The sequence below is a fragment of the Neophocaena asiaeorientalis genome, unplaced genomic scaffold, assembly GCF_003031525.2.
Source record: "Neophocaena asiaeorientalis asiaeorientalis breed wild unplaced genomic scaffold, Neophocaena_asiaeorientalis_V1.1 scaffold216, whole genome shotgun sequence".
Classification (NCBI taxonomy): domain Eukaryota; kingdom Metazoa; phylum Chordata; class Mammalia; order Artiodactyla; family Phocoenidae; genus Neophocaena; species Neophocaena asiaeorientalis.
In genome coordinates this window covers 377,653-396,453 of record NW_020175825.1, presented here as the reverse complement: position 1 = coordinate 396,453, position 18,801 = coordinate 377,653, and the positions used below count along the sequence as shown (strand labels likewise).

The window sequence follows — 18,801 nt, the reverse complement described above, 5'->3', positions numbered from 1 at the left end:
CTCCTTTTTTTTTTTTTTTTTTTTTTTTTTTTTTAAGTGGTACGTGGGCCTCTCACTGTTGTGGCCTCTCCCGTTGCAGAGCACAGGCTCCAGACGCACAGGCTCAGCGGCATGTGGGATCTTCCCGGACCGGGGCACGAACCCGTGTCCCCTGCATCGGCAGGCGGACTCTCAACCACTGCGCCACCAGGGAAGCCCTATTACCACTCCTTTTAAGCACACAGAACTTAAATAGTTTGCTAAAGGTCCATTACAATGGGGCACACCAAGAATTTGAACTGACGTAATTGTACTGCAGAGCTTATGCCCTGCCAGTCTTCATTATATAAAAGTTCATTTTTATCTTTAAAATTTTTTTTATCTAAAAGAAATATTTATTTATTTGGCTGCCCTGGGTCTTCACTGCCTCATGCAGGATCTTCGTTGCAGCATGCAAACTCTTAGTTGCGGCACATGGGACCTAGTTCCCTGACTGAACTAGGGACCGGACCCGGGCCCCCTGCATTGGGAGCACCCCCTTGCATTGGGAGTGTGGAGTCTTAGCCACTGGACCACCAGGGAAGTCCTAAAAGTTTGTTTTTAGAAAGCTCTCATCTCAAGGCAAGCAAAAACAAAATTTTAACATACCCAAGGATATAAGAAATCCGGTCATGTTTGGCCTGGTAAGGAATAACAGAAGCTCTATGAACCATAAACCTTACTTAATCACTTGCCTTTATAACTCTCACATGTCACTTAATAACTTATTTATAGGTAATGATCTAATAACTTGTTTCCTCAGAACAAGGTAAGTATGAAAAATATTTATTCTAGAAACTCACTGTACCTAGAAAGATACTTCACTTTAAAAATGAAGTTCCAGGGCTTCCGTGGTGGCGCAGTGGTTGAGAGTCCGCCTGCCGATGCAGGGGACATGGGTTTGTGCCCCGATCCGGGAAGATCCCACATGCCGCAGAGCAGCTAGGCCTGTGAGCCGTGGCTGTTGAGCCTGCGCGTCCGGAGCCTCTGCTCCGCAACAGGAGAGGCCACAATAGTGAGAGGCCCGTGTACCGCAAAAAAACCCCCAAAAAACCATGTGGAAAGAACTAGGTTTCTTTTGCAAATTTTACATACATTCAACTCGATGCTAAAACCAGCCTGTAATGGCATTCTAGACTTAATATAATGAAATTTGCAATTTTATAAGATGTATACAAGCTTACTCACTTGTATACATCAAGGCTATCACTAATGCCTAATGAAGAATGAAGTAATAGCCACCAAGAGCTGATAGGCAGGGGGGCACAATTCAAGAAAAACTCTGTAGGGTCAGAAGCTAGTAAGGTCTTTTACTGACCTAAAATAAGATGGAATCTCTCAGTGTAGACATCCTCAGGGGACTTTACTGGAGCCCCAGATGATGACCCCTGACACATGGAAGTTGGTGTTACAGGCCTTGAGAGATTAGGTGCTCCCTCATCTGGGTCAGCAACAACAAAGCCTGTGCTTGTAAGCCACAGTGCTGTAGCATGGAGGATAAACGCCCAGGAGTTGTAATAATGCGATTTTGCGTTTTCACTAGTCTCTGCTGTGTAGAAAGCACCACCTACAAAAAAGGGAAAGCAAACAGTGTCAGGAGGAATAAACGAAGAGATTAGCTCACACTACATTTTCCCTTTTATCTGTTACAAGATATAGACCATTTCCATCATCCCAAAATTTCCTTTGTGACCCTTTCCAGTCAGTCCCCTACACCTCAAGGCAACTACTTTTTTTTTTTTTAACTTATCCATTTATTTTATTATTATTATTTTTTGGCTGTGTTGGGTCTTTGTTGCTGCGCAGGGTTTCTCTAGTTGCGGCGAGCTTGGGCTACTCTTCATTGCAGTGTGTGGGCTTCTCATTGCTGTGGATTCTCTTGCTGCAGAGCACGGGATCTAGGCACACGGACTTCAGCAGTTGTGGCACGAGGGCTCGGCAGTTGTGGCTCGTGGGTTCTAGAGCACAGGCTCAGTAGTTGTGGCGCACAGGCTTATTAGTTGCTCCTCAGCATGTGGGATCTTCCCGGACCAGGGCTCAAACACGTGTCCCCTGCACTGGCAGGCAGATTCTTAACCACTATGCCACCAGAGAAGCCTGGCAACTACTTGTTGACTTTTATCACCACAGACGTTTTGCCTGTACTTGGACTTCACAGAAATGGAAAAATATCCAGTATGCACTTGTTTGTGACTGAGGTTTTTTTTTAAAATAAATTTATTTATTTTATTTATTTATTTTTGGCTGCGTTGGGTCTTCATTGCTGTGCACAGGCTTTCTCTACTCTTCGTTGCAGTGCATGGCCTTCTCACTGCGGTGGCTTCTCTTGCTGCGGAGCATGGGCTCTAGGCACACGGGCTCAGTAGTTGTGGCACACGGGCTTAGTTGCTCTGTGGCATGTGGGATCTTCCCGGACCGGGGCTCGAACCTGTACCCCCGCATTAGTGGATTCTTAACCACTGTGCCACCAGGGAAACCCCTTTTTTTGATGTTGGCCATTTTAAAAGTTTTTTTTCGGGACTTCCCTGGTGGTGTGGTGGTTAAGAATCCACCTGCCAATGCAGGGGACACAGGTTCGAGCCCTGGTCCAGGAAGATCCCACATGCCGTGGAGCAACTAAGCCCGAGCGCCACAACTACTGAGCCTGTTTGCCACAACTACTGAAGCCTGCACGCCTAGAGCCCGTGCTCCGAAACAAGAGAAGCCATTGCAATGAGAAACCCACACACCACAAGGAAGAGGAGCCCCCGCTCGCCGCAATTAGAGAAAGCCCGCACGCAGCAACCAAGACGCAACACAACCAAATAAATAAATAAAAATAAATAAGTTAAAAAAAAGTTTTTATTGAATTTGTTACAATACTGCTTCTGTATCGTGTTTCAGGTTTTTTTGGCTACTATGCATGTGGGATCCTAGCTCCCCAACCAGGGATCAAACCTGCACCGCCTGCATTGGAAGGCGAAGTCTTAACCACTGGACCACCAGGGGAAGTCCCTGTGACTAAGTTTTTGTTTAACAATGTTTTCAGAGATTCATCCATGCTGCTACATTATCAATATTTTGTTATCAATGATTTTATTTCTCCTGAGCATACAACTGTTGGGTCACAGGGCTGATGTATCCTTACAACTTTATAAGAAATTTGCAGGCTAATTCTTAACTTTTTTATTATTATTATTTTTTGCGGTACGCGGGCCTCTCACTGTTGTGGCCTCTCCCGTTGTGGAGCACAGGCTCCGGACGCACAGGCTCAGCGGCCATGGCTCACGGGCCTAGCCGCTCAGCGGCATGTGGGATCTTCCCGGATCGGGGCACGAACCTGTGTCCCCTGCATCGGCAGGCGGACTCTCAACCAGTGCGCCACCAGGGAAGCCCCACTTTTTTTTTTTAATCACAAAATATTTTAAAACAAATATGTGATGTGTATATGCATGTTTAGAAGGTGAAAGATTTATAGGATCTGAAGAGAAACCAGAGTATGTGTATGCATGTATAAAACAGATACCTATTTACCTATCTCCAAGATTAACATTTTGTCTTTCCTAAATCTCTTTCTTAAAAAACAAACAAAAATCTCCTAAAACTTTGTACACCGCTAATTCTTGCCTCTCCTTTTGTAACCACTTTCCTCAAGTCACTGTGAATCACTCTCATTATGGTCTTACACTTTCATTCTAGACGTTTGTATTCATAAATAATAGATGCTGTTATTTCTTGTGTGCGTTTCCTTAAAAGCCTCATACTGTGTGTATCCTTTTTAAACTTGCTTCCCCCCAACGCTACGTTTTAATGATTTATGTGTCATTAACATGTGCTGATAAATTATGTCAATAAATCAGTTTATTTCCATTTTGTTTCCATTTTTAATGCTATTGAAAGGTACAAAGTACAATAAACACTCCACATATCTCTTTGTATATAATTCCAATTAAAATTCTAACAGAACTTGACAGGCTGACCCTAAAATTCATAGCAAAGAGTAAAAAAAAATAATAGCCATTTTGGAATAACATGAAAATTAAAAGCAGCTACCAAATATCCAATCCATAAAATGCAATATTAATAACTGACTATAAAATTAGATCCCTAAGGGAATCTAAAAAAGAGTAGATATATGTATATGTATAACTGATTCACTTTGCTGTACAGCAGAAACTAACACAGCATTGTAAAGCGACTATACTCCAATAAAAATTAATTTAAAAAAATTTTAAAAATTAAAAAATAAAATTTGATCCCTATCCTCATTCCACACACATAATATAAATTCTAGCTGGACTAAAGTCCAAAATGTAAAAAGCAAAACTGTAAAGCTTATATTTCTTTATGGCCTTAAGTTACAAAGAAGTATCAGGCACTATACAAAAACCATAAACAACTGATTATATTACTTTTAAAAAGATAAAAGAAAGAGCAAACTACAGGCTGAGAGAAGATACCTGCAAGATATGGAATCACAAAGGAATAGTATTAAACATATGTAAAGGATTAATAAGTCAGTAAGAAAATGTCAAATAGTAGAAAATGGGCAAAGATTATGACTAGGTGATTTATGGAAAAATAAACCAATGAAAAAAGATTCCCAATCTAGGAAATAAACCAATGAAACTCTTTCATACTCATCAGATTGACAAAAATTATTAACAATGATAACATATAATGATGGGAAGATGTAGAAAAACAGAAGCATGTTGCTGTTTGTAATGTATGTTGTTTGTATGCAATGTATGTTGCACATACATTGTTGTAACCACTTTGGAGAGCGATTTGGCAGTGTCTTGTGAGGTAAGACGAGCATGCCCTATGACTTAGAGATTCAACTTCAGGGTCTCCACCCTGAAGCAACTCTCCCGTGCTTATTCTATGAATGAAAATTATTCTGGGAAAATGTTTCAGATAAACATTACCTGCTAATGGAGAAATTTTGAAAATACATGTTATTGACTGTCATTCTAGGGATTATGTAAATATTTTCCCCCCTTACCTTCAACAGGAAGCTGGGAAGCAAATTCTGAAGGCAAAGTTAGGAGAGCAAAATCCTGAAGTGCAGCAAGCCAGAGCCTACTTAATGTGCCAAGATCTGCGTGGACTAAGTCAAGCAGCCCGTCTGATGAAATCGACCCGTTTCCGACACTCTCTTCTGAACAGGTAGTCTTCAAAGGTTGTTTGTGGTTTTTATGTCTTTCTACAGCAATTATGTAGACCTGTATAAAGGTTACTTTATAAATAGGAAAATCTCGTACCCACTGAAAAGGTGTTACAATATTTTTATCTTGCTGAAGAGGCAGACTTACCTTGAACCTGCCTCCTGGACTTAAAATGCATTGTGATACCAAGAAGATATACATATGTAACCACACACACAAAACTAGGGTAGAAAGATCCAAAAGCATTATCTTCAGTGAGATATATTAGGGATAATAAACATTTGACAAATATGCTGCCACCTTGCAGTTTACAACCATGACAGCTATAATTAAATGATCATGGCACTCTTTTTTACTAAGCCTAGACATGGCCTTGTAATCCATTTCAAAATATGGCTACAGGCAGCCATCTCTGAATTGAAATAAGCTGAATATCTTCTTTCAATGTTACCACTAAATTACTATAAAAAGTTTAACTATATAGATTTAACATGGACTATAGAATGTTAAAGTATTCAACATTTTACATAATGTGTACTATCTCTTTATCCATAACCCCAAAATCCAAAAAGCTCTGAAAAATCTAAGTTTGTGGGTAAATCAATCTGGTGGCAAAACACAAAAAAATTTATGTGAAGCTATTTATACAGTGTGAATATTCAGACATTTCATACAGATATATTTAAGTGTTTGATTACAGATTCTATGGTATTGTCCCAGACATCCTAGATGAATACATGAAATATGCATCCAAATTTTAAATCCCAAATATATCTGGCTCCAAGGATTTCAGATAATTATGGACCTCAATTACATGGAACTTGTTGGCTAGTCATTACTTTCACTAAGGAGAGAATAGGAGAAAGTAATGGCTTAAGCAAGAGTATAGAGTTTCAAATTATTACAAAGAACACTATATAAGCACAGAGTAATTTATAAAATAGGTTACAGAAATTACAGAATCTCTGTTTGCTCTATTAAAAGCATATGTTTAAAGCATTTAGAGTTGACTGTTAAAGATCATTAGATCCAACTTATTAAATCTAGGCAGAACTACTTCCTGAGATTTGTCAATACTAAATAATGACAAAAATAGACACTTTACAATCTTCTGATTTTAATTAGCCCCACTGAAGGAAACCCTTTCTTATATGTTGGTTAATTCTCTCAGTTGCAATCTGAGACTATATACTTCATTAAAGTGATATATGAACCAAGACTGGCCAAGTCTGGTAACTGCTGAAGCTGGATGACGGGTATATATGAGTACACTGTACTATTCTGTGCAAACATTTCCATCGTAAATTTAAAAATTATATAGCTTTCTTCCTGATTAGAAAAGTAAATAAAGAACAGTTAAGCACTTCCCTCTCAGATTTCTCTAATCTTAGGAAATAAACCAACTTAATATTCAAGTCACTTTATGAAAGAGCACTAAAAAATATTAACATATGTATTATAGAGTTGATAGAATATATGAGCAAACCCACATTTCCAATAATTCAGGTTTCAATAAAAGTTGATTTCCATTGGCTATTATTAATTTCTCTCATGACTGCCCCTGCTTAAAGCAGCAGATAACAGACAACAGAGGGCACTTTAGAATCCTTGGCCAAAATATCAATTAGCATATAAATACATCTCATGTTGAAAGTCTTCTGTCAGCCTTAAACATAGACTTATTTGTGTTTTAAATAGCTAACTTCAGTTTATGGCCTAAGATGTTTATTAACAACTTCCAAAATTCTAGAAGTACTAACCTCTGCCCAGGCTTTTAGCACAGCTAAGATCTCCATGGTAGAGGCACTTTCATTATATAAGTGACTTAGAGCTTCTTTTCCAACCTGAATTTTTGTTAATGATGCAACAAGCAACTGATGAACTCTTCGGAGATCATTAAGGTCACTTACAACTCCACTTGCTATCCAGGCACTGCAAACCTAGTTTTTTAAGAAAATCAAAGGTTATATTTAAAAATTATAAACACCCCCTTTGTGAGTTCAGCAAAACTCACCCATATCTCAGGAATCTGGTCATTGAAATCGTCTTGCTATCAAGAAACCCCAAGGGATACTGCTGATAATGATAGTCAAAGCCAGCATTTCAAAAGGGAATGAAGTCTTAAGGTTGAAGAAAGGAAACTGTGCTAGTAAGTATATAAATCAGAGTTTCAGATGTTATTAACACAGTGAAATTAAGCCATGAAAGGCATCACTTTCATAAATGTTTGGATTAACATCTGAATTATATCTCCAATCTTGACTATTTCATCTTATTATTATTTTAAAGACAGTGATTAATTGCATGGTTAATTATTTTATCTTTCTTGAAAGATAAATTACCTACCATTTAAACCTCAATGAAGATTTTGATTCTTTTGAAGATATTTTTAATTTTAAAAACGAAACATCATTAATAATTCTCCAATTCAAAAAGTTTACTCAATTATCAGAGGTTATCTATAAAGGTTTTCCTGGGTGTCACCATATTTCTCTTTTACTACAGAAAATTTATTTTTCTTTTATATTTATTTAGTTTGCATCTCATTTCACAAAAGATTTCAAGTGGCTTACAGCGAGAACACATATAATAAAAACGATGATAAATTAGACTCAGGACAACAGTTAACACATTTCTATGAATATTTGAAGGCTCTCAAACATTTCCTAAATACAAATGAATTTAGAAATTTGAAAATACTGAGTAAAATTATAATTAATTTAATTCACATCAGTTCTGCTTTTAATTATTTCAGGCCATTCAGGTCTGGATATCGAATGTCTGACAACCACACCAAGAAAAGCAACTATTTAAAACTGTATATTATATGGCTCTCAGCTATATGAAAAAAAGCTCAACCTCACTTGAAATACAAATCTAAACTATCCTGAGATACCCTTTTTACTCCATCATATACACAAAAATCTAAGTTTGACAACTCACAATGCTGCTGAGACTTTGGGGAAATAGGCACTTACATACAGTGCTGGTAGGAGTTTAAACTGGTAAACTCCTGTAAAATGCTCTTTAACCCAGCAATTCAATTTTAGGGAATTTATCTCACAGATATGCTTAGACCCAGTGAAATGACCTATGCAGAAAGAAGGTCATTCACTGCAGCAGTATCCATAATAGCAAAAGACGAAAAAACCCATATTTCCATCACTAAGGAGCTGGTGACATACCCATATATTGGATTACCACGCAGTTATGAGAAAGAAAAAGTTCTCTAAACTTAAAAAGTAAAGGAAAAGGGGCAACTGAGATTAATGGTTGGACAACTATAACGTAGAACCTTGGTATCAAATACTAACTGGAGAGCTGCTACCTAAGAGAGGATTTTTCTTAAAATTTATCTTTTTAACCATTTACCTGACATGCTTTGGCAGTGACATCAGGTGGCGTCTCTGAGGTGAAGGCTGGTCTAAGTGCCGCTCCTACCTGGCAAGACATTACAGGCCCATTCAAGCATCACAAAGTAAGATAGCAAACTTTTTCTCATTTTAATGTTATTTTAAAATTAGTTTTTTTTAAAATTAGTTATTTATAATATGCATTATGAACACCTTTTGTTTTTGCCTGACCAGCATATCTTCTCGTTTTTAGCTAGGTGCATCCAAGTTTTCCTTTGGGGGACTTTCTCTCTCCATAACTCTCAGCCCATGTTGTTGCTATGGAGTTGTGAGCACTGTCTGGCTCCAGGGACCCACACTAGGATAATGAAAGCTCTCCTGAGGACATTTGCTAGGAGTACTAGGAAAGAAGCGCTCTCTTTAAAAGACTCTGGATGCTAAGAGAGCCATCTTGATACCACTTGGAGAGGGCAAACTTGAGAATAAAGCCAGTGCAGAAGAAAGCAGAGCCAACTACGGTTCCTGAAAACAATTTTCCTTTTCTCCTTAAGTGAGTGGTAATTTTATTTCTATCATTTGCAATTTTAAGAGCATTAAAAATATAACAGGGGCTTCCCTGGCAGCGCAGTGGTTGAGAATCTGCCTGCCAATGCAGGGGACATGGGTTCGAGCCCTGGTCTGGGAGGATCCCACATGCTGCAGAGCAACTGGGCCCGTGAGCCACAACTACTGAGCCTGTAAAGTTGGAGTCTGTGCTCCTCAACAAGAGAGGCCACGATGGTCTCCTGTCCCTTCCTTTTGCTCTTTCCCTAAACACACATTGGCATTACCTGCTGGGAAGATGTGATGGAGCCTGCTAACCAACTGGTGAACTGCTCTGGATTCCCTAACTGCCAGCCATCAGAAGCTGCCTTTGAATCATGAGAGGTATCCTTGGATGAATGCTACTGAAGGATTACATGTGATGTGTGTGATATAATATGTGATGATTTTGTTATCTTCCTTGTTCCTCCTAGGCTGCTCAATGCACCAGTCAAAAAAACACCAGTTAAAAAGCTTACAGAGGGCTTCCCTGGTGGTGCAGTGGTTGAGAGTCCGCCTGCCGATGCAGGGGACACGGGTTCGTACCCCGGTCCGGGAAGATCCCACATGCCGTGGAGCAACTAAGCCTGTGCGTCACAACTACTGAGCCTGTGCTCTAGAGCCCATGCGCCGCAACTAATGAAGCCTGCGCGTTCTAGGGCCAGCGTGCTGCAACTACTGAAGCCCGCGTGCCTAGAGCCTGTGCTCCGCAACAAGAGAAGCCACTGCAATGAGAAGCCTGTGCACTGCAACAAAGAGTAGCGCCCGCTTGCAACAACCAGAGAAAGCCGGTGCACAGCAATGAAGACCCAATGCAGCCAAAAATAAATAAAATTAAAAAAAAAAAAGAACAATGCCTCTCCCACAGTGTTATTGTTAAAGATTAACTTAGTAAATGAATGTTAATTTTTTTAAAAAGCCCTTTATTCCCCCAAAATTACCAAAAAGGTTTTAATTATGAAAATTAACCTTTAGTGTTATAAAAGACCTGTTTTATGTATTATTTTGCTTTTACATGAAGATTTCTTCTTTAAACATATACTGATTATACTGGTGATATATTAGCAGAGATACATACTCATTTACGTATTAAAAGGTGACATGCCAATTAGTTTCACAGACTTTTAATAATAATAAAATTCTCTAGTAGAAAGAGCTTACATTGGCTTGATACTGTTCCAGAATCACATGACCTGGAAACTCTGGTTCTGGAATAGTTGCAAATCGCCGAATAACAACTAACAGTGTTTCAAGGCCAGAAAGACGGAGCTGATCACTGTGATCTGTGGCAGCCATAAAGGCCATGCGAATTAAGTCAGCAAGATGTAGCACCAAAAAGTCATCTGCAATATTAAAAAAAAATATCTTATTAAGAAAAAGAATACGCTGGAACTAAGATTTATGTTAAGTGATAATTTTTCCTCCTTTTAATTTCATAACCTAGACTTTCTTTTAAGTACTTTTGATTTGATTTACATTTTACTGTTTGTTAAATACAGACTTTAAAGCTGGCTTTACTGCACCAGTGCAAATACTCACATACAAACAACTATCCCAAAGCAAGTAATTATGCAGCTATTCAAAAACAAAGGCAGAATTAGCATCCTTTAAAAGAGTACTAATAGTACCTGCAATAAAAATTTTGTCCAGACTTTCTGACAAAAGTACATTAGAAGGTACTTAGGAGACTGGGTTTTGATGAATTAGGCAGTAATTTAATCATCCTCTTTACATCGAGGCTAAAAGACAATGTCCCTTTAAAAAAAGTTTTATGTGCTTCTTTATATGGACTACATTACCTTACTCTTTTGCATGTCCTGCCACACACGCAAATGATGGGAGCATAAAAGTATTTCTAGCTGTGAAATTATAAATGATAATTCTTTTCACGCCTACAACATATTCTTTGGTATAATAATTCTGGGGAGAGACATAAGACAATCATTTAACACTGTTCCAACAATAAAATGTTTACAGGTACAACTAACCTTTACCTAAAAAATATGTGAGACTAATTCAAAGAAGTATACTAGTTATAGGTCACAATGAAGAAACCAACTCATCTTAATAAGTGCCAATTACAGTTTTAATTGGGAGCACAGGAGTCAGTAAGCACCTATATCAGAATAGTGCTCATCACAAATAAGAGACTCAATAAATGCTTACTTGAAAAACAATTAAAATAGAAATACCTAATTCATACTCTCAGACTGGCCATAACAACATCTTGCCTTATGATTCTTTTGTCAGGTAAAGAATATTTCCAAGGCACTGAGAAATGAGCATTGAGTCTTTGAACATATGTGCTTAAGTGATTTTAAAAAATTAGACATTAAACCATAATCCATATGCATTTAGGTAAAAATAATAAAACTGAACAATAAAAGGTCGAAATGGTCTTACAACTCGGTTTACTTTACATTGAGATAGACTTAAATATTTTCTAGGTAATATCCTTGAAACCAAAATAATCTATGAGCAAAACTGCTCTAAGTTACAATTCAGAAAATAAAATTTAGAAAATAAAATTTGGCAACTAGCTAATGTACATACTACTTTCCAAGAACATGACTATTCTCTATAAACTTAATATATCACATATGTCCACTAAACAAAAGTGAATGCGAATTTAAGAAGTTTAATCATTAAAAATGTATTTGAACATTAAAAATATAGTATAGGCAGACAGCATTTCAATGTATATCATTTGGTCTTTTCATTATTATGCCACTTACTTCTTGAATCCCTTTTTTTCATTTCCTGTGCTAAAGCGATGTCAAAATGTGCACTGTGTGCATTCTCACACTGGTTAATTATCCTGCAGACACATTCAGCAGCGAAGACTCTTGTAGCCCATCGCGGATTGGTAAAAGGATGAGGTCTGCCATCGTTTCTGATGGTCAGAACTGAAGCATCATCCCCTTTATCTCCTTCCTCTTCTTGCATTGTATCCACACAAGTTACAGTTGTAAAATCTTTTATCAAGGGAGAATACACATAATCACAATCAGTTGGAAGATGTATTTATAAAGGGACACAATGACTTCAAGTACAGACTAGAATTACTGTTGATCAAAATGACTACTAATAACAGTGGTATCTAAAGAAATGCTAAATAAACTATTCTTAAAAAATGACAAAGTTGTTAAATGATATTTAAAGTGAAAACTGAACATGATACTAGAATAATTATCAATCCCCTGTATGTAGATGGATATACTTAAGGAAGCTCAGAATTCCCTAGTAGGGAGTGTGGTGGATAGAACTAGAGATGTTGTTTTAACACTGGGGCCTTGTATGAATTTAAGAAGGTTCCTGAACCCACTAAAAATGTCCAAAAATGTTTTTTTTCAGTACAGACCCATTGCTGTAATTACAGTCTCAAATTGTCCTGATGGCCAGAGCCATTAAGTAGTAAATTATTTCCCCTTAATATTATACTAACTGCTAACTTATTAACTGTTTAACTCGACTTAAATTGGAACTTACGCTATAAAACAAACCAACTTGTTTTTCTTAAATTATCTTGTATGTCAACATTTTTTGAGTGTGATACAATAGATAGCAATGATGTTACAAATAAAGTTACGGCGAACTCCTGTCTTAAAACTGAGAAGTAAAGACTGAAATGTGGGTTTTCCTAATAAGAAGGGATAGAGGCAAACTACAAAGGATAAAGAATAAATGGTGAAATAAAATTGAGCTATTAAAAATTTTTAAAAGGATAGGTAAGATACCAGAAAAGTATAATCAACCTATCTATGCACATATATTTTTTTCTTTTAAAGAAGTCCTTCTAAGTTCTTAAGTAGTGGGGATAGAGGAGAACATTGAAGAAGGAAAACATGTAGAGCATAATGCTTGAAAGAGCAGGTATAAATCACTGGAAGAGTACCAAGAAGAACAGAGGCAGACAGAGAAGAATATTTTTAAAAATGCCAGAAATTTTATGGTACCTTTCTTCCTTTCACATAACTCAGAGACCAAAGCTACATTAAATTATAAGGCTTAAGTAACTGAGTTGAGAGCTACTGAAATATTATGAAAAGTTAAGATTTTAAAGTCATGTAGGCTAAGGTTTGAATACATCTGTGTGTGTCTTTGGGAAAATTACTTAACCTTTCCAAGTCGTTAGCTCTCGTGTAAAATGGAATAATACTGCCTACTCATAGGATGGTTAAAGGATTAAATCATATAAAATATGTACAATACCTGAACAGAATTGGTTTCTATCCTCTTTCTTCCTCATTTATTTTCTTAGTCCAGGATATAAATTTTAAAGACTCTAACACACTTTCTCACTAATAATTATCTTGTACCAACAAAGACATTAGAGAAATAACACTATTAATATATTTTAAATTAACATTATTAAGAGTAGGGAAACTGGCTTGCTCAAAATGTCGTAACTCTTGGTGAGTTTTCTATTAAGTTGATTTGACGCAACACCTCAAATATTTCTCATATGTATGAAAATAAATGATGGGGGTGCTGTAAGTTAGGTCATCCCTTTTATAGCATAAAATAACAATTCTAATTTTTAGTTTGTTTTTCACAGGAAACTCATATAAGACAATTACAAGAAAAATAAAAGTAGGCTTTTAAGTGTTGGACTAGAATCTCCATTAAAAAAAACAACAAGCAATTATAACCCAAATATCCAGATTGATAAATTGTCACTAGCAAACAATTTTATATAATGCTCTTACTTTTAATTTTATTATGTTGGCTGGTAATCACCAATACTTACCAGCTGATGCAGCAAGTACATCTTTACAAAGCTTTAACCAAAAGGAGAGCTTATCCACTGCCATAGATGTGAGCATATGGTTTAATGTCTCTTTGATATCATGGCATAATCTCCCATCTGTCTCTTTGTCAAGTAAGGTCAATAAGGCCCCTTCAAGGCCCACTTCTCTGATGTTAGCATCTGACAAGAAGAAAATCGATGATCTAAGTAATACAGAAAACAAAACTGCCATATGAGAAGCACACACATTCAGTAGTTATTAAAATATTACATGCAAATATATTCTTAAGAACTAGTCCAAATATTGCACCTCAACCTACTGAGGTCTATTTTAGTTCACAATTCAAGTTTGGTAATTATTCACAACACTGCAAAGTTATTTTTTATGCAATGTCATTGAAAGATAAATCTTTATTAAGAGTTAACTAATATGTTTTCCTTAAATTAGGTAAACATTTAAACCCAATTAGCATTCAATACTTATAAAAATTTATATGATGTTTCTTGGTATGATTATTTTATCTTTTCTTTAAAGTTAATTCAAATAAATAATCATAATTAAGTTTTACTTATTCTGGTACAAAAGCTTTACATTTATTAACATGAGAGTAAAACTCAGAAAACAACTATTGTATGGAGAACAGTGTTTAATTACTGCAACTAAACTACAGTGGATCTGAAGAAGACTACTGAATTAATATAAATTACTACACAATATTCTCACTGCAAAGTAATAAATCATCTCAAAAAAGAAATAAAAACCTTGATCTAGTGTCTATTTCCTCTAATTCTGAAAATGTCAAAAGAACATATACATTTTCTCTTGAAGATTTAACTCATTTGGCAATTATGAAAGCATTTAGTTATAAAGATTATGCTACTATTTTAAAAGAGGAGTTATCTTTTAAAGATCAGAAGGAGGAGGTAGGAATGTTTCTGATTAGGAGTCAGAACAGCCCAATGTAATGTGTGAGTCATGACTGGATCATAAATTTGGATGGGGGTGAGAGGGGTAGGAAAGAGTTTATAAAGGACTTTTTTTTTTTTATAATGGGAAATTTGTGTGAGGACTGTACATTCTATGAAGCTACTAAATTAATGTTGATTTTACTAGGTATGGAAATAACATGTGGTCATGTAGGAGAATGTCCTTGAAAAATGCAAATAAGTATTTAGGGGTGAACCATCATGATGCCTGCAACCTGCTTTCAGATGGTTTGGCATGAGGTTTGTGTGTGTGTGTATATATACTGAGAGATATATAAAATGAGTATCATATAGGTAGTAGGTGAATCTATGTGTTCACTGCACATTTCTTTCAACTTTTCCATGGGTTTGAGAAAGTACAGAACTTTTAAAAATGAATTATATAATGAGTTCTTTACTATAAATTTTTCTTTAATTTTATTTTTGGCTGTGTTGGGTCTTCATTGCTGAGCATGGGCTTTCTCTAGTTGCAGTGGCTTCTCTTGCTGCGGAGCACGGGCTCTCTGCATGCGGGCCTCAGTAACTGTGGCACGCGGGCTCAGTAGTTGTGGCTTTCGGGCTCTAGAGCGCAGGCTCAGTAGTTGCGGCTCATGGGCTTAGCTGCTCTGCAGCATGTGGGATCTTCCTGGACCGGGGCAGACGGGTTCTTAACCACTGCGCCACCAGGGAAGCCCCTTTACTATAATTTTAATCACACAGCTAATTCAATAATTATGTACCAGTACAGTTACATAATAAAATCCTAAAGCAACAAATACAGATAATTCCAGTGGTGAATATAAGTTAAAGGTCACTTTGGGGAGAATACCACACATTAACCATGTTCTGCAACCTGTCTGATGACTACTATAACAGTTCAGCAATGCTGATAAACTCAAGTCAGAGCAAAGGTTTTAATATAATAATAAAACTAATTTAAAGAGCACAGCATGACAGTAAAATATATTATACATCTGAGAGCTTTAGATATTGGAAAGCTTTATGAAGTCTGAGACCTAGAAGTGTGACAGCACTTGGGAAACTATATACTTTTAAAGTGTAAGATATTATCATTACTATTTTTATAGGCTGTTTAAATTTATATGCATGTTTGAGTTATTCACATAATTTTAAAATGAAGAGACATACTTAAAACAAATCTTACTGGCCAAGAAATTCTTTAATTCAGCTCTAAAATATAGAAAGGGTATAAAAATCCTTTAACTTGAAGCAGATTCATCTATGAGAAATTTTATTGAATGAGATTTAGGGGGAAGAAAGGCATATATGATAAAATGACTTCAGTGCTAAATCCAGTTTCAATCCATTATTGTGAAAAAACTCGTTTGAAACCAATGGCTCTCAAACTTCAGTACCATTATCATTATTGTAGAAAAATAAGTAAGAGATTGCTGGGCTCTACTGCCAGATTTCTGGCTTAGCAGATTTGGGATGGGGCCCAATAATCTGCATTTCTAACAAGTTCCAAGGTGAGGTGGATGTCGCTGCTGTAGGGGGCCTAAGATTGAGAACCATTATCTAAACCAGTAACATCAATTGGTGGAATGATAATCATTGTTAGCAATTATCACTTGTAGCAGGTTTAAGACATTATATACTAACTTTTAAATTTTGTTTTAAAAACTCATGTTTATATGGAAGATTTAAGATTAAAACAGTCATCTGAGCTGGAGATAATACTGATAAAAAGAATTACCTGGAGTCAACTCTTCTCTGCTAACCTTAGCAAGCATAACAGCATGTTCTGAAACTTCAGCTGCTTCTCTCTGAACAAGCTGACGTAAACAAGCCAGTACTGCTCGTCTCAGTAACAAATAGGGACTACAAAGATTCACCTGAAAAACACCATTTGGGAAGTAAAAGAGCTGAAATTCTTGGTGGCATTCAATACATCTAACAGATATTCACTGGACCCCTCCTGATTGTGTCCAGCCCAGTGATGGGCTGGACACAATTTACTAAATACACAGAAACTTCAACTATCCTAGCACATATTTTTTATTATACAACTTAGAAACAGCTTAAGGAGTAGTACATGTACTTATTAGGCAATATTCATAAACAAATCCAAGCAAAAGCCTCCTGACAATGTTAGAAGACATAAAATTTATATGAGTAAAACAGTTTTGAGAGACAAAAGAGATACAATTGAGAAAGAATTTATTTGCAGCTTATATATATGTGCTCATGGAACTATATTATGAATCTCTAAGTAGAAGTTTATACAAATCCATATAAGCACTGTAGCATACTGGTTAAAATGGAGGCTCTGGAGTCAAACTGTCTCAGTTTGAGTCCTAGATCCACGACTTACTAGCTGTGTGACCTTGGGCAAGTTATTTAACCTCTCTGTGTCTCAGTTTCCTCATTTGTTATATGGAGATAACACTACCCCCATCTCACAGGGCTGTTGTGAAGTCAACACAAAGAAACATGCAAAAGTGCTTAGCACAGTACCTGGCAAATAGTAAGCACTCGATAAATGTTAGTTATTATTAATGCAGCGTCTATCAGTAGTAGTTTATTCAGATGCCATACATAGTAAGTAAATGCATTTCAAATAAAGGCAGAAAGAGTCTTACTCAGAAAACATATTCACCAAAAATGCTCTCTAGAAACATTATAGATAGCAAATTTTATACATGTATATCTACTTATATATGAATATACATATATGTACATAGATATGTAAATGTCTTAGCAATAGAGAATATTTCTGCTCAGAATGATAGGCTCAATACATATTTTTACTGAGAAGTATTTAAACCATGTAAATCTCAATAGGTTGTGTCTACCTAGGGTAAATGATACAATTGGTGATATACCTTAAATGAGCAATTAAAACAAGTCAAAGGTTTCTGGATACCAATTCTTAATGATTTCATAAGTAGAATAAAACCTAGAGATTTTGAAATTTATTTTGTCCTAGCTATGAAAATAAAGACCAGTTTGGTGTGGCTTATGACAATAAATGTCTTATAATAGTGATTTTTCTGAGCAAAATTTTAGAAATAATGGCATAATTCATATATGTGCCTTTAGATCTGGTTTATGTGTCAAAGACAGGACTGAAGTAGGTGAGTCTGTTGAAAAGAGCAGAGGCAAAATTCTGAGGAAAAGAGTACGTAGTGGCAGCTGGTTTGTGATATATGATACATGCAAAGAGAGCTAAATCCTTAATTTTATCAGAAGATGAAAGGCAAGAAAAGTTTGTGAATATATTAGCAGTGAAACATACAGATGAGAACTGCTTTATAAATATGTTCTATTATACCCTCAAGCTATATCATGAACTCAAAAGTGGAAAGACAGGGATGCCATTCACAAAGCCTCAAGGTCATGTCATTCTAGTCATGTTTAAGAACTCTGCTGTTAGAAACTAGTATACAGGATAACAGAGAAGTTAAAATGTAAACGATTAGGTTAATTCATGCCCAAGATTACGGCTATATTTAACAACAATGACAAAAAAGCACTCTATTAAGACAATTTTAAAGAAAAGTTAATAAATCTACTAGTTACTTTAACTGGAGTTTTACAAGCATATAATACAAGGCAGGTGCAGCGTTTATTCAGGCTGGTCAAACAATCTTTTAGAAAAAGCATGCTCAAAAGTACTCTTGTTTGGTAGAAAAAATATTAAAAGGCCGTCACACAAAGCAAAATGGGACGCTTAATATTTCCATGTCATTCTCCAGCATTTATATTGGGAAGAGGAATAGAGTGGATTAAGGCAAACAAATCAAGCAAGCAAAATACAGAAATTAAATCAGACTGTAATTACAATTCCTTTCTGAAATGAATACATTAAATCAAAATGATGCAAAATTAAGTGCAAGGAGTGAGTGCACAGCTGGAGAAGGTTAGGGAGGATTTGTTTACATGGGTATTAAATAAACACCATGTAACATGCTATACACACTGGACTTTGCATTAATGGTTAGCTTAAACAAAGAGATGCAGA

The 18,801-nt window shown here is 36.2% G+C and overlaps 1 protein-coding gene and 1 long non-coding RNA gene across 4 annotated transcripts in view; one reads left to right on the top strand and one right to left on the bottom strand.

Moving 5' to 3' along the window:
* Positions 1-9,699, top strand: part of LOC112391327 (uncharacterized) — a 13,148-nt gene extending 3,449 nt beyond the window's left edge. Inside the window, exons 3-7 of the long non-coding RNA XR_003001469.1 lie at positions 5,012-5,166; positions 8,555-8,643; positions 8,772-9,068; positions 9,360-9,445; positions 9,535-9,699. This is a non-coding gene — a long non-coding RNA (uncharacterized LOC112391327). The remainder of the gene's footprint in view (positions 1-5,011; positions 5,167-8,554; positions 8,644-8,771; positions 9,069-9,359; positions 9,446-9,534) is intronic.
* HEATR5A (HEAT repeat containing 5A) overlaps positions 1-18,801 on the bottom strand; it is a 112,588-nt gene that overhangs the window by 13,978 nt on the left and 79,809 nt on the right. For all 3 annotated transcript variants that reach the window (XM_024732647.1, XM_024732648.1, XM_024732649.1), the window contains 8 exons: positions 16,534-16,672; positions 13,851-14,030; positions 11,836-12,075; positions 10,262-10,443; positions 8,538-8,606; positions 6,926-7,105; positions 5,003-5,222; positions 1,337-1,585 (listed from right to left, as the gene is read on the bottom strand). In XM_024732647.1, the coding sequence (XP_024588415.1) occupies positions 1,337-1,585; positions 5,003-5,222; positions 6,926-7,105; positions 8,538-8,606; positions 10,262-10,443; positions 11,836-12,075; positions 13,851-14,030; positions 16,534-16,672 (1,459 nt within the window). The remainder of the gene's footprint in view (positions 1-1,336; positions 1,586-5,002; positions 5,223-6,925; positions 7,106-8,537; positions 8,607-10,261; positions 10,444-11,835; positions 12,076-13,850; positions 14,031-16,533; positions 16,673-18,801) is intronic.